The sequence below is a fragment of the Drosophila montana genome, unplaced genomic scaffold (genome assembly GCF_035044405.1).
Source record: "Drosophila montana isolate Dmon_TW-CO22-7 unplaced genomic scaffold, ASM3504440v1 contig_402_1, whole genome shotgun sequence".
Taxonomy (NCBI): domain Eukaryota; kingdom Metazoa; phylum Arthropoda; class Insecta; order Diptera; family Drosophilidae; genus Drosophila; species Drosophila montana.
The window spans coordinates 4871471-4886693 of NW_026998739.1; the positions used below are offsets into that span (position 1 = coordinate 4871471).

Sequence of the window (15223 nt, forward strand, 5' to 3'; positions counted from 1 at the left end):
CTAAACTATTTTAGTATATCATGTTTGTTTATTTATGAGACTAGCACAAATAATCATTTGTAAATAATTAAAATTGTGAGAAAGTAAAGTTTAATTAGTTAATCAAACATTTTCAAACTTTTTATTGCAGCCTTTTGGAAAGTGTTGCGCATCTTCAATAAGCATTTTCTTAAGATGTTCAGCGAGTTAAGAGATGCACTCATATTTGATCCAAATATTCCCAAGTTGAATGTTCGCTCGCAACTTTGTGTTGGCTTTGATTAACAGCTTGGAGACCCAAGCGACCCAGATGGCGCTCCCCAGTCAAATCAGCCCGAAAGCCAAACAATGTCATAATGATAAATAGCCCAAAAAGACACAGAGACGCGCAGACGGACACACAGACAGACATAAACGAACACGGGAAAAAGAAAATCTTGAGCCAAGAAGCAATTTTGGCTAAGCAGTTGACACCTTTTGGCGGCGCATCATTAACATTTACATTTCGATTGTCAACACTGGCAGCTGGAGGTGCTGTTACTGCCGCTGTTATTGTTACACTGTTGTTGTTGCTGTTGTTGTTGCTGTTGTTGTTGCTGTTTCATTTGTGCTTTGCTTATTGTTTGGCTTTTGTGCTGGGCTTTGTTTTTGGCTCGCCTTACGTTTTGTTTCATTTCGTTTCGCTTTCGTTTTTATCACCAACTGTCAATCGTTAAATGACAAACAATGAAATGTGGCAACGGCGCACGCGGCTTGTCCAAACAAAATGGCGGCCCATGATTTCAACTGTCATTTTGGGCGGCTAATCCTGCATTCTTTTGCTTATTTCGGCTACAAAATAACAAATGCTCGCACCCTCACTCCCAATCTCACCTTATCCTCACCCTCACCCACAACTTAGCCTTATCCAGACATCGTTTATATTTCTCTTTGCTCACGCGATGTTTTCGTGTCGCATTCCTTTGCAGTTCCCTTGCTTACAGCCAACCTTGCGTGTCGGCGACTGCTGCAACAGCAGCTTGTCACATAACGGGCTTGTTTTATGTCACCTGCTGGCATCGTTTCGGGCGGACTCACAAAGGTGTTGCTGGCATCCAGCTGTCGGCTACGTAGCTGTCGCTCATAATATGCATAAAAGCGTTCCAAATTAAGCCAAATATCATAAAAAATTGTCTGGCAAATTCGTGTGTTTGGTAACTAAGTATTTTGTTTGTATCAACTGTTGGCACACAACTGTTTTGTGGCATTGCCAAAACAGTTGACTCCAAACGGAAGTCGCTGTCCAAAGTGAAGCCCTTCTTACAATTCTTGACACTTGCTGGTTTTTTTTTTACATTTTACAAATGTGCAAGCTTGCAAATTGATTTTAAATTATTATTTTATTTACTTTTTACTAAATACATAAATCTTTTCCCGAACTAAACTGAAGACAACTATTCAAATGTGCTCAGCTTTTTCCCGACATGTCAATAAAGTACATTCTACCTGAAAATTGACATTGTTTTTTTCGCTCTGCTGTTTTTCACTCTCTCACGCCTATAATTCTCAATAAGTTAAATCAAACAAAGGTTAACAACAGGTTAAACCTGCTCGAAACGAGAGTTTCTTCAAATTGTTGTCTTGTGTTAATTTTATCGAATTTTCGCAGTTTAAAAGAAAAATAACGCAAAAGTTCTGTGTGAACCATCCAAAAAGTTTAATAATTTATTAAATAAGATAGTCAAAAGTTTTTACGTCAAAGTCAAATTCTCATAAGTAATAGTTAACGTTAGTTCGAAATAGCTATGCGAACTATTATCATGTTGTTCAGATTTAATACCTGAGACTTTTATCTACTTTAAGACCAAGAAATGGCTTATTGGAAAATAATTTAAAGTGAAGCTAACCACTATTGGAAAAAGTTTGAGATAACATATTTGAAGGGACTGTAAACAGTGAACATAAATGTAAACTTTCAAAAGTCAACAGCCACAATATCCAGTGTTGTAAAGCAATAAAAGTTTAAGCTATAAATAAGTATTTTGTGAAAAAGTCAGTCTCTAAGAAAAGAAGAAAAGAACGCGAGGTGACGCCGACTGATAAAATAAAGATAAACGAGGAAGTAAAAATAAAGAAGATTAGATCTAAAAAATATATTAAATAAATTGGACCAGTCTGTCAGTCAGTCAGTCAGTCAGCTAGTCAGTCGGTGAGTCAGTCAGAACAAAGAGTTTTATGTATATTATATCCTTCTCTCTAGACTCAAAGTTTTTCAATATTGCCTGCTCGCATTTAGATGAAAGTTACAAGTTCAAGCCCGTATGCTGGTTAATCAATTGGTATATCTGTGTATAGTTAATGCACATTCATTTTGTATATTTTTTAACGATTTAAGCATTCACTTGCATAGTTAATTTGAGTTAGTCTAGCAGAATAGACGTGCAATTCACGCTGTGACTGCAGCTCGTTGGAAATCGAGTAAAATGAATCAAGTCCGTGTCCCTTCCGCCATATCTGCACGTCCACGTCCACGTCCACGTCCCAGTGTCCACGTCTCCGCGTCAGCTGTCAGTTTTCTTTTGTATTCAGCAGCTGCTGTTGCTCTTGCTGCTGCTGCTGCTGTTGGTCTGCTCTTCTCTCGGCTGGAAAATTTTTTAATATAACACGCACACAAACGCACAAAGCGACGCCAACGAGCTCTGACACCCGCGCAAACTAACTAGCCTGGCCGTAAGCCCCAGCACCCGACAGCCCCCCATTCCCCCAGTCCTCCTGCTGCACAGAGCCGCGTATTGCAATTTTTTTTTTCGCCTTGCATTTGATTAACCTACTATGGGATGATGGGCGTGGCAATGTTGTTGTTGCGCTGCTGCATTTTCTCCACCGACAATTTTAATACGAAGTCGGACGCGAGTCAAGAATGGGCAAGCAGCGGGAGGAGGGAGTGCAGCGAGGGATGTTGCCATAAGAGGAAGAAATGCATAAATACATAAAAAATTGGCCAGCTTACAAGCCGGTTTACATATGCAATGAGGGTGAGGGATGTCTGTGCGAGTGTGTGGGTGTGTGTGTGTGTGTGTGTGTGTGGGGGTGTGTATTTGAAGGCGAGTGCTTACATTGTTGCAGCAAAGATTTTCCCCAACACGTGTTTGCTTTCGCTCACATCCGTTTCCTGTTGGTTTTCCGTGCCAGCCATCTGCAAAGTTTTTGACTTTAAGTTGCCTACGTGACGGACCGGAAAGACTTTCAGACACATATTAAATAAAATCAAAACTTAAATAACTATAGCGTATCTGTCGCAGCACGAACAGCAACTATAAGTTAATCAGAATATATATAAATATGTAAATATTTATATGTGTATATGCATGGCAAAGTTATATAAAAGACAATATATATATATATCTCTTATAATATGCTCAAGAACCGCAGAAATTGTATTTCTGTTCAAGCTCAGAAGAACCGAGTTCTAACTGATTCTCCTTTTTGAGAGGCAAATTTAAATTAGTTGTGAACATATTGAATTCTTTTTTGTTCAGCATTTATTAGCTTGACTTTTCTCACATATATGCAAAAAAGAAACGTCTAGAAGGGTATTCAAATTTCGGCATACCGAACATTAGGCATATTCGCTTGTTTTTATTTAATTGGATATATATAGCTTGTTCTTGCCCCAATTATTCTAAATTATTTGCTATGATGTAAGCTTTGTGGAAAGTTTAGAAAAATGTGCTGAAATATTGCACAAAATATTTTCAAATATCAAAATTCTAAGAAATATCTCGAATGTGTTGGTTTTTTACATTCCCAAGCCGTTAACAACTATGTCAAATTTAACTAGACTTCATTTGAATTTGCCTAATAGCAAAAATAATAAATATATAATTTGTGTTAAATATTTTCATATTCTCAAAATGATATATATTTTATATTTGAATGTCTTTAGTAGAAAAAAAAAATATATATATATATATATATATATATATATATATTTAATTGCTTTTATATTCATGTTGTCATGTTTCCATTATACTTTTCTCCTAAAATAAACCGAAACTATTTGCTTTTGGTTATTCCACAAGAAAGGAATCTAACCGTTCCGACCTGTTTAAACAGCAAAATTTATTATTTCAAAAACCAAAACCGAAATGAGCAACAGCTCCAACTGATTTCAAAGCTACCAAAATTATTGGCGGTTTTTAATTGTTGCTCGAATTGCGATCGTCGCCATTTCAGCGAAATATTATTGAAATGCCTGAAACTATGCTATGAAAATTGTTTGCGTGTGCGTGTGTGTGTGTGTGTGCGTGTGAGTGGTAGTCATGCATTTACTGGGTTTAATGATTATAACAGAATCGAGTGCATATTGCCTAATTAGCGGACAGCATCGCCCGAACACAAAATGCCGTCCAAGCCGCACAAAGAGCATAAAACGCATATTTGCAGCGCACGCACAACGAGGCTGATGGCCCAGGGCAGTCGCATGTGTGTGTGTGTGTAGTTGTGTGTGTATTGTGATGGTGTGTGTGTGTGTCAGTGGCTTGCTGAGGAATTCGCAAAGGGTTAGTTTCTAAACTAACCTTTTTTATATTTTTTTTCATTTTCTTGCTATTATTAATTATTATTATTTCAAGATATATATTATTATTTATTTTAAGCCAATATTAATTTGAGCCCAGCTTAAACTTAGATTATCTAATCGATAACTTAACTTTTGTGGATAGAAATCTTAAGATTGATTTTAAATTTTAAAATATAAATATTTATTTGGAACAAAGGATACTTAGCTATATCCTAAGTATCATTTATATTTATTTTTAGTAGAAGGCTTCCGGAAATGGATGACCAGGAGAAAGGATATTTAGGTCTTAGGGTATATACATATATATATAAATTTGTTTTAAGCATGAAACTTGTTTAAATTGGCGAACAGAACATAGGATACTCATTCACGGGTGTCTGGAGAAAGGATATATATATTTTGATTTTAAGCAGAAGGCTATAAAAAAAATGGATGTCTAGGAGAAAACATTCTTAGAATATAAATATATTTACGTTTAGCAGAAGACTCTTAGAAATAAGAGTCCTGAATATATATTTATTTTTAGCAGAAGACGATTTTCAGAAATGGGTGTCCAGGGCAAGGATACCCAGTATTTATGCATATATTCTTGCAAATAAATTTAATTATATTCGTCAAAGGGAATAGCCCATAATTCAAAAGGGAACACAATGTCCAAATTTAATTTGGACTTTAATACCAAAAAGAAAAAGAAAAAAGAAAAACGTATTTTTTATAAGAAAAATAATATTAAATAATCGGGATATTTAGCTTTAGCTATATTATAAAAATGTTATTTTTTTTAATAGCAATACGAACAAGATGCTCATATTTTTAAAAGGGTTTCGTCAACACGTGTGGCTATAAACGGTCTCTTAGTTGCCCAAAATATCAAACCCCTTGCGGACGCCTCTGGTGCGCGCATATTTCAGCTTGGTTATTGAATGGCCAGCCACAAGCGAGGGTCGTTCAGTTGATGCACCAAATTTCATGTTGGTTTTATGGCAAGTGTGTGAGTGTGTGTGCGAGTGTGTGTGTGTGTGAGCTGCTTTGGGTGCTGCATTGTGTGTGGGTATGTGTGCGTGTGTGTGGCTAGCAATATGGCCAAACGTAAACTAGCGCTATTTGTTAGTTTTAGTTAAAACCTCTTCGACTTTTCATTAGCCATGTTTAGAGTGCGAGACAGAATTAAATGTTGCAACTGGAAAGCAATACGAGTGGAATTCTTATGATTGATAATGTGATGAGACATAATATTAATTAGGCATCTCATACTAATTGAAAGCAATTTATTTAATAATATACAACGTATTATTCAAGCTCAAGCGATAGCTAGATATACAATTGAGCTCGATCAAATATTGAATATATTTGGTTTTTCGCCTTGAGGGGGGTTCATTGCCTCTAAGCTTCATGCTGAGAGTGCTGACGCTTTCATTATATCAGATATGATTTAAATATATAAATTATATATAATATGTCAACTATGAACCGATTCAGCTGGCATCGACATATTTACTATTCGCAGCAAGGATTCAGACAAATTGTTCTTAAAGGTAGCTAAAAAACTTATATACACACACGGCAAAGTCAGGCAGACGAAGCTGGATAAATCGTGAATGAATGTAAATACCCTAAGCGGCTTAGAATCTTGACACAAGGCTATAATAACCCATAAGTAGAGTAAAAGATGTTGAATGGAAGTATATTGTTAAACTAAAAAATATATATAATTGTATGCATATATGTTGCAGCACGCAAATACATCGTGAACAGAAGAGAAGAATGAGTAGAGGAATCTGCAAGGGATTACCACTCGTCATCCGCAATGGGTGGCACCTGGTTGATAGACTCGTTCTCCAAGAAAATCTTCTCCCAGTGGCGCTTGGGTATGTCTGGTGGAAAACGTGCCGGCTTGGCCACAAACTGCAGCTCGGCATTTGCCAGCAGTTGGCGGCTCAGCCATAGGAATGGCAGCTCACAGTTGAGCGTCTTCTTAACAGATATATCAAAATATTCGAACATCTCGCCATTCGCCAAGTACAGCTGATATGACTTTGAGGCGCGCGTGCCCAGATCCATCTTATTGCCGCAGAGCGCAATTGGAATGTCGCCAAAGTGCGCCCGCAGCTCGCTCTGATAGCTGGGCACACGGATAAATGATTTACTGGCATTCGCCTCGGCCATAATAATCGCACACTGGACATTCAGAAAGTACAAGTCGTTTAGTTGCACCGTGTTCCAGACACTGAATTGAATATCGCCCTTGGTTGTATGGAATTCGAGCAGGGAATTGTCACAAACTAAACTTGGCCGATATTTCTTGACAAATTCGCCCGTCTGGTGGCGCAAAGTGAAACTCGTCTTTCCGGTTCCGCGATCGCCGATCAGGGCGCAATAAAAGAAGGGTACGTTGGCAGCCATTTCAGAGACTATATATATATATATATATAAGTAGAAAATATATGTTCGAAGACTGACTTACAAATATGTAAATGATTTGAACAGTTCTTTAATACTTCCAAAGCTATTGTGATCAACCACAAAAGTGAAACTGCGCTTTGTCTCTGCATTAAAAAATATAACTACAAAACTTCGATTAATATTTAGTGGTACAAATATTATTGCATGACTTGATTATGGAAAAACAAGCGCAATGCGGTCTGTTGTGGTTTTGGTTCAATTAAAAAAATAATACAGAATTTTGTTTGAGCGCAAAAAAATCCAGCTATGTTTCAATCAAAACAAATGCTGAAAAAACAGCTCAATTTAATTGCATAAGAGCCGTTCTATATTCCATGCTATGCCCCATAAACATGGCAATGGTTATTGTCTTTGCTTTTACTCTTTTTTATATTTTGTTTTATTTTTATTTAATTTGTTTTTTTTTTTTATTGCAACAGGCTGCACGCCGAATACTGTCAGCCATAATGAAGCACGCTCGAGTGGGCGCACAGAGAATGCAATCAAGTCCCAAACCAAAACCCAGCCCGAAATTGCAGTCGAAAAGTAAACAGGACAGCGGAGCAGAGTCTAAGTTAACAGCGAGCGAAAGACATAAGGAAATCCTTTTCTTACCAAAGGGGGAAATATTGAAGTGACTAATTTTAAGCCAACACGACTTTTACTTATTTAATTTATTATTTATTTGTTTATTTTATTAATATTCTTACGTACAGTATTGAATTTGATGCTGCATGCTTTCAGGCGCGTGCCGTTAAATACCGCGGCCGCACTTATTGGCCACACATATGAAATTGAATCGAAGTACCGTTACGCTTAACACTCTCACTAACACAAAGACGAGATAAAAAGACACGAGCGCGTTGTCGTTGTTGTAATGCTGCTTAACGAATTGTCGCGCGGCGCGTCCGTCAACGTTGCGCACTAAAATCATACTAAACTAATTTACTTAGCAGCACGCACTGATTACACCAAGTGGCCAGACGCTGCGCTTCGTTGCTTCTCGTTTAATGGCCATCGGCTTTGCCGAACTAGAGAGTCGCGAAGTTCGTGCCGCTTTGAAGTGAACAACGAAGTTGCCGACTACTAAACAGCAACGAAGTTGCTCGGTGTGCCTGTGTGTGCCTGCGCGTGTGTGTGTGTGCAGGCATTGCAAGAGAGCGCAGCACACGCTTAAGAGTTACACTTCCACAGAGCGCGGCAATGTTAAACTTAACAGCGCACTGTTAACCAGCTGGTTTTGCGGTCTTGTAAACAACGCAGCGGCCCGTTGAATGCATAATTTGAGGTTTACCAATTGAAAATTTATTGTTTTACTTTGGTTTTATTTGTGGCTTTAAGCAATTGGTTTTTAGACAAATAATGCATATAATTAGCTAGTCAAGCAATAAATTATTGCATTGTTAATAAATGTTTTGTTAAAGTTAGCAAACGAATTCTTTTGCTATATTATATGTGTGTGTGTAAAAGTATGCAAGAATTACTTTAAAATGTATTTGGCAAAAATAATTTTTTTTTTTCTCTAACCTTACAAGGGTTATCGGACTATTATATGATACTAGCGGGTATAACCCGGCCTTGCCCGTGGCACGTACATATGTTATAAAATCAATGTTTTCAAGAAGCTTTGAAAATGATTTTGAAACTGATCGGACGGGAATCAAACAACTTGTATGCAAATCGGACAAAACTTAAAATTCACCAAAAAATCTTTGAATTGCATTTTCCACCGAAGGAGTTTAGATTTTGCGAAAAATATGAAACACGTCTCCAATGATTTTTCTTATCGATCTTTGGAAATTAATTTGAACACAAAACGTCATCCACCAAGTCTTCGACCCCCATTTGCACCAAGGAGGGATGGATTTTTCAAAAAGTGTGAAGCACCCCTCAAATGAATTTGAACAAAGATCTTTGAAAATAAGTTTGAGGCCGATCGGATGGTAAACAAAAAAGTTACATACAAACGTTTTTCGCGATTTTTCCACACTTGCGGGTGGAATTTCCCGAAACCCCGTCTTAACGTGCACCTACATCACATAAGGTAACTACAGTGGAAATTTCAGTTTCCTAGCTCTTAGGGTTTGGGCTGTGCGTTGATCACCAATCAGTCAGTCAGTCAGTCAGTCAGTCAGTCAGGACAAACAGTTTTATATATAGAGTTAGCTATTCTAATAATTTTGGTCAGACATTATTACTAATTCACCAGATATCTTGATTAAATTCACCCCAATATATCTACAGAATCTTGTAGAATCGGACCACTAAAAATAATCATTTGCGACCATTTGGAAAAATCGGTCGAAAATAGAGCTTTTGTATAAAATTTGATTCATATCCTGACCAAATTCATTCCACTAAAGTTTGTGTACATTTGGAAAAATCGGTTGACAATAGAAATTATGTTTAAGGGCATTTCTGTATGTCTGCAAGTGTATTCAAATTTCGTCTTTCTGTTTGGCAGTCTTTAAATATATTAATTAATTATTATTATAATTGACTATTTATTTTCAAGTTCTTAACCAGGTAACGTGTAGTAATTGCAAAGCTTTACAAATTTACACTAAAATGAAATTTCTCCATTTATCGAAATAATTGAGTCCATCTAATCAGCTGGCTAACTAAACATGCCTTCACAAAGCAAAACCATTCAATCATTTAAAATGCAGCAACACACAAACACACGCACACTAACCACACACGCACACACAAATATAGAGCGGGCGGACGCCATCGATGCAAAAATCAAGCATTATTTATGCAAATTACAAACCATTATTATTTGAGCCAATGACCAACAACAACAACAGCAACAACAGCAAGAAAAGCAAAGAAAAGCAAAAGCAACAACAATAACAACAACAACAACAGCAGCAGCAGCAACACCAACAACGTAAACAGAGCCAAGTCGGCAGCTGAACAGAAACCCAACCATATCCGTCATAGTCATAAGGGCAACGCGTTTGGGGAACCAATTTGGCAGCCGGCACAAATAAATTTCCGCTTAATGTAGGTCAGTGATGTGTTTTGCGCGTACATTTCCTTCTCTCTTCGCGTTGTCACTCTTTAATCGGCTCTCTTAAGCCGCCGCAAGGAGTGCGAATAAAGCGAATAAAGTTAGCAGCTGAAGTCTTTTATTATTTTTTTTTTTCGTTTTTTGACAGTTACTTCACAAATGTCGAACAGTTGTTGCTGCCTTCGCAGTTCCCAGCGGACGCTTGCATAATATGAAAGCTGTTATGTTGGTAATTGCTGCATTTCAGGATAGTCGCCCCAAAGGAAGAGAGGGAGAGGGAGAGTGAGAGAGCGAGTTAAACTATGCAACAATCTATTTTTGTTATTTATGCAGTTAACTTCAGATCATTTCTTGAATTTAAAGAAAATAAAATAAAGCGAAAAGAATGCCTGTAATTTAATGTTATATTTAAGCAAGTACTTAAGATTAGCTTAAATAGTTTAAACTAAGACCGTAAAACGCACAAAACGTACAGTTAAACATAAGTGAAACATATTTTTCTCTTTTGGTTTTGTAGTTGCCTTTGGAACGCCTGCGGCCATATAAATAAAACTGCAAATGCAAACGAAACCAAAAACCGAAACCGAAACTGAAACTGAAACTGAGCTAACCCAAACACTCGAATACATTTTGAGTATTTTTGTACACACACACACACTCTAACAGCCCCCGCCGCCCCCTTTCGCCACCCGCAGCTGCAGCTCTAGTTGGAATATTTATGTACAAACTCACTTAAGCAAGAATGTTTATGCGTTTTGTACGTGTTGGTTGCTGTCGCTCATGTGGCTCCCCCCATCCACCCCTCTCGTCTATCTATCCAACCGCACGCCCTCTCATGTTGCTTACCCAGCCACCTTCTGCATTTATTTTGTCATTTCTTCTCTTTTTTTTCCCTCTCTCTTTTTTTTATATTTTGAATGGTGTTCTTCTCGGTCACACGCACGACAAAGTGTAATGAAATTTTTCGGGTGCTAATGACTTAAATGCAAAGGAATTTATGCAAATGGGCTTTGGCTAATTGCAGCGACATTTGATTAAAAGTAAAAAGCTGGCGTAATAAATTGTCAGCCAAATGCAAACGGGTTACGCCCACTTTGCAGAGTCCCATAAATTGAGTTAAGGCGCAATCTAAAACTAAAATAAACCCTACTCTAAAAAAATATGCTTTCGCATTTCATATCATTAGTTTAACTTTGAAAATTAACCAATTTCTATGAGTAATATTTATTAATTTTATATATATAAACATTATAATAATAAGGTCTTACCTTCTCATTTCTTTTTAATTCTTTCCATTCCACTAAAACCTTAGGTAATTGTCCAGTTTGCGCAGTTGAAACAATTGCTTACCATTCGGGAAATTATTACATTATTTCCCTTTTTTTCGTTCTTTTTTCTTTGCAGTTACTTGAGTCAGTTGTCATCTCCCGTCGCGAACGTGGTGTCCAATTATCTCGCACCTTAAGCATCCGCTGCGTTAGATCTATTTACATATAATTAGCGCTTAACTGAAATACCGCAGAGGAGGCGACGTTTCGTTCAGTTTCTTTTGGTGCTATTTGCTCAACGCACAGGGCTGCAATTTTTGTGGAATTCTCTTCCACTTGCGCGACTCTCACGACTTGCACAACTTTGACAATGAAGTTGCAACGATGACGATGCGAAACGGCGCGGCAAAAAAAAAGAAAAAAGAAAAAAGGCAAAGAAATGTTGAAAAAATAAAACGAAGAAGAAAAATGAGTTGTATAAAAGTATCATTGGCATGCACAAAGTTGGTCCGAGAGGGGCAGGGGTTTCAGTTGCCGTCAAGGCGCCAACTTAATAAGGCAACCAAAGTGCCCAGCGGGTGACGAAATAGTGAGCGATAAAGTGAGACGGAGAGAGAGAGAGAGAGAGGGAGGGAGTGTAAGGTAGCAGGCAAAGACAAAAAGTAGATGAGATTCTCTGCATACTTTAAGATACTCTGCTGTCACGCCAGAAAAACTGCTAAGAAATTTTAAAGGGTTTGGAAACTGAACATAAGAAAATATATATAGGTAAATGTGTATTAGAAAAAACTTGGCGCGCTGTTATCATTTGTTAATACTGTCAAAAATACAAAAAAATAAATTTTAAAAATAAACATTTAAGTAAATATTTGCGGAATGCAATATTTTAGTGGAACGGACAATTAAAACTAAAATTAAGGAATACTTTCCGTTTCATTCATAAACCAGGAAGAGCCGCCAGCTCTGAGGCCAATCGGGCTTGGCTGCTCCATCGAATCGGAAAAGATTGTAATCTCTCCATGGATTCTGTGCCGGATGGGAGCACCGCGTTTTTTTAAGTGTGTCACAGGGACTTGAAGATACCCTAGGGAGAAGACCAAATCCAATTCCGTCCCAGACAAGAAACTGCTAGCCGCACACGCCAACAGGCTCGCTAGGAAAGAGCCGTTCCATAAGGGTAAAATGCCCAAATAGTCACCCCTCCCCCCCCCCCCCCCTTCACGACAACAACCACGCCCACCCACCTCCAGGGCGACACGCTCATTTCCCCCCAGGCCGTAAGCGCTAAAATTATATCGAAAACACAAAAATATCAAATATGTAAGCACTGTGCCAATTTTATACCAATCAGGATTTTACAACATTATTTGAATCCCGATTTCATGTAACTAATTATTAATTATTAAATAAATAAATTTAAGAAAAGAGCAGAATTAAAGGACATTTTCTGCACGCCGAAGATTTAATACCCTTGTCGACATTTCTCTTTTGCAAATATGTGAGAAAAGTGAAGCAATAAATGCTGAGTTTGAGGAAAACGTCTTGGAAAACCGAAATTGGGGCAAGGTGCGTTGGCCCATGGAATGCGCGCAATTTTGATTTAGCAAGCCAGGTGGCAAAAGCAGCTGCCACACATTTGGCTGTGGGGCACGTTGCGTGAAAACGCAGTCAAACTAATTATAACAGCCGCTATGCTGACCAGAACTAAGCTGTGTATCTGCGCTTTAGGCGGCAGCCAAAAGTCAGAGCTGTGAAATTGTGGAAATTGATGGTGCCGCATGTGGCAAGCAGAGTGTGGCAAGTCGATTTGCAGTCAAAAGTGTGTGCTCTCTGTAACTAAACCAAATTTTATGAAATGCAAATGTAAACCATTTTTCGAATAATTCCAATTTCTAGTTAAATAAACCAACAAGTGTGGCAATTTTATTGGAACTACATTTAAATTAGAAAATTAATTAATTAACTGAACCGTAAAGCAAAAAAAAAACAATAAGCAAATATTTCAAGTGACTTTGCTTTGATTGCTAAGCCGCAAATGTGTTCAAAAATTGTTTGGTATATTTTGAGGCAGACGAACTAATTAAATTTCACACAACAGTGCCTCAAATTTGTATGCACTCGAAAATATTTCACACATTTGAAATGATTGTCAAACCCTGCGAAAGTTTTCGATGTTAAAACAAAATAAATGAACGCCCGGGCAAATATTTGCTTAATGGAATTTTGTGTCCACATATAAATAAATATTTGCAGTGATATTTTGTTTATTGTTTTGTTTAGTTTATATTTTAGCACGTTGAGTGCCATTTAGTGCATTAATCCGTGAAGCGCACTAATCTCATAGATATGCCAATAAATCTCATGGCGAGCAAATAGAGTTAGTTTCGCGTTGAAAGCGATTTGCGTGCAGCTTAAATATGAGCTACAGTGGCAAATAAATATAGAACTAAACTAATAGAGCTGCATATATATGTATATCGAGGCATAATCAAGGGATAATATGATTCTGAGTACTCAACAACATATTCATTGGGCCAAGTGCACAGTATTTGCTGAACATATTCATTTGGCAATGGGCTGACAGTTAAAAACCTTTTTTTTATCATTTAAAAGCCCGTGTGAGTTAGGGTTCTGAGCGTTAAACTAATTAGGAACAAGTCGCTGGCTCAAATCACGCGTTACAAATTTCTCAAATGTCTCCTATCAAGGAACTTGGTTAAAATATAAACACAAAAAATTGTTTTTAACTAAATATTATATCGAGAAGACCGCAGGTTCAAATCAGGCTAAATTTAATGTGTTTTTAAGTTTTTAATTTTGTGGTTTGAGCGCAACGCTTTGAGCCAAATATATATCAAATCACACTATAAAATATATTTTAAATAAATCTTAGCAAACCATTTGATTAAAGTATTAATAACAAATCTTGTTATAGTTCACTTAAGTTCCAGCAGGTTGACGGCTCAAATCTCGATAAATTGGTTCTTAGTTTTAACTATATTTAAGTGGCTTAAGCAAAATAAATCAAAACCAGTCTTTACTAACCATTTGGTTAAACTAAAAACACCAAAACTTTTTAAAGATGCAAATTATCTCATGATGATCGCCGGTTCAAATCACACTGAATTAATTGTGTTGCGGATGACGCTGTATTATTATTGTTATTATTTTATTTTTATTCTAAATTTTTTTTTTATTATAATTATTTTTATTATTACTTTTTATAGCTGTATATTATTTTATATTTTATTTTTATGATTTTGTGCTTATTTCTTCAATACATTCGCAATAGGAAATAAAAATATAATATAATTTTTATATATCATTTATATTTTTCTTTTCTTTTAAAATGACAAAATCTGTACACCTTTGCATTGACAGACTCATTCAAGATTTTGAATATTATATTTAAATGTATTTAAAATAATTTCCTACTACCTCTGAGTATCTTTTATTCTTAAAATTCTCCAGATGTTTTATATTTAAAACCCAGTTAACTGAAAATTAAGAGAGGCCCAATAATTTTACTCGGGAAGCCTCGTCTGGCAACGTTCTTTTAGCAAATGTTTTTCTTTTTATTTCTGTTTATTTGTGTATTTATTTTCTGATTAAGGAAGCCAGATTTGTGGAGGCCATAAAGTCACACGTTCAGACATATGTACTGCGATTTGGCACGATTTGCTGGGTGTTAAATGAAAATTAATTGCAACTACATAAGAAGACTTCGTTTTATTACGAGTTTGCCATAAAAATAAAATGCTTCAAAGGAAGGGCGCTCGACACGTGGCGGCCATCAAGCATTCAATCAATCAACCAATCAATCAATAAATTGGCCCCCGCATTCAAGCAATTTCTATTGCCACGTTATGAGCGAACCAACATTTCAGGTGAATTCAATCAAAAGCGCCACAAAACGCACATTCGAAATGTTTTCATATTAAATATATATATTTATAT

General features: G+C 36.8%; 2 protein-coding genes across 2 annotated transcripts in view; both read right to left on the minus strand.

Annotated features, from left to right (window-relative positions):
* Nucleotides 1-7917, minus strand: part of DIP-theta (Dpr-interacting protein theta) — a 65797-nt gene extending 57880 nt beyond the window's left edge. Inside the window, exon 1 of the mRNA XM_064697664.1 lies at nucleotides 7697-7917. The gene's annotated coding sequence lies outside the window, so the exon portion shown is untranslated. The remainder of the gene's footprint in view (nucleotides 1-7696) is intronic.
* LOC135439112 (uncharacterized) lies at nucleotides 6226-7106 on the minus strand. The gene is made up of 2 exons (XM_064697738.1): nucleotides 7005-7106; nucleotides 6226-6951 (listed from the first exon to the last, which is right to left on the minus strand). Exons 1-2 carry the CDS (start codon nucleotides 7090-7092, stop codon nucleotides 6329-6331), a joined length of 711 nt encoding a protein of 236 aa, XP_064553808.1. The 5' UTR covers nucleotides 7093-7106; the 3' UTR covers nucleotides 6226-6328.
* Nucleotides 7918-15223: the final 7306 nt, after the last annotated feature.

What these genes read in the sequence shown, in the direction of transcription:
- LOC135439112 (XM_064697738.1), bottom strand. Translation starts at nt 7,092, where the DNA reads ATGCAGAGACAAAGCGCAGTTTCACTTTTGTGGTTGATCACAATAGCT. An exon ending in TTCAAATCATTTACATATTT is followed by an intron (nt 6,952 to 7,004) that starts GTAAGTCAGTCT and finishes ATATATATATAG; the next exon opens with TCTCTGAAATGGCTGCCAAC.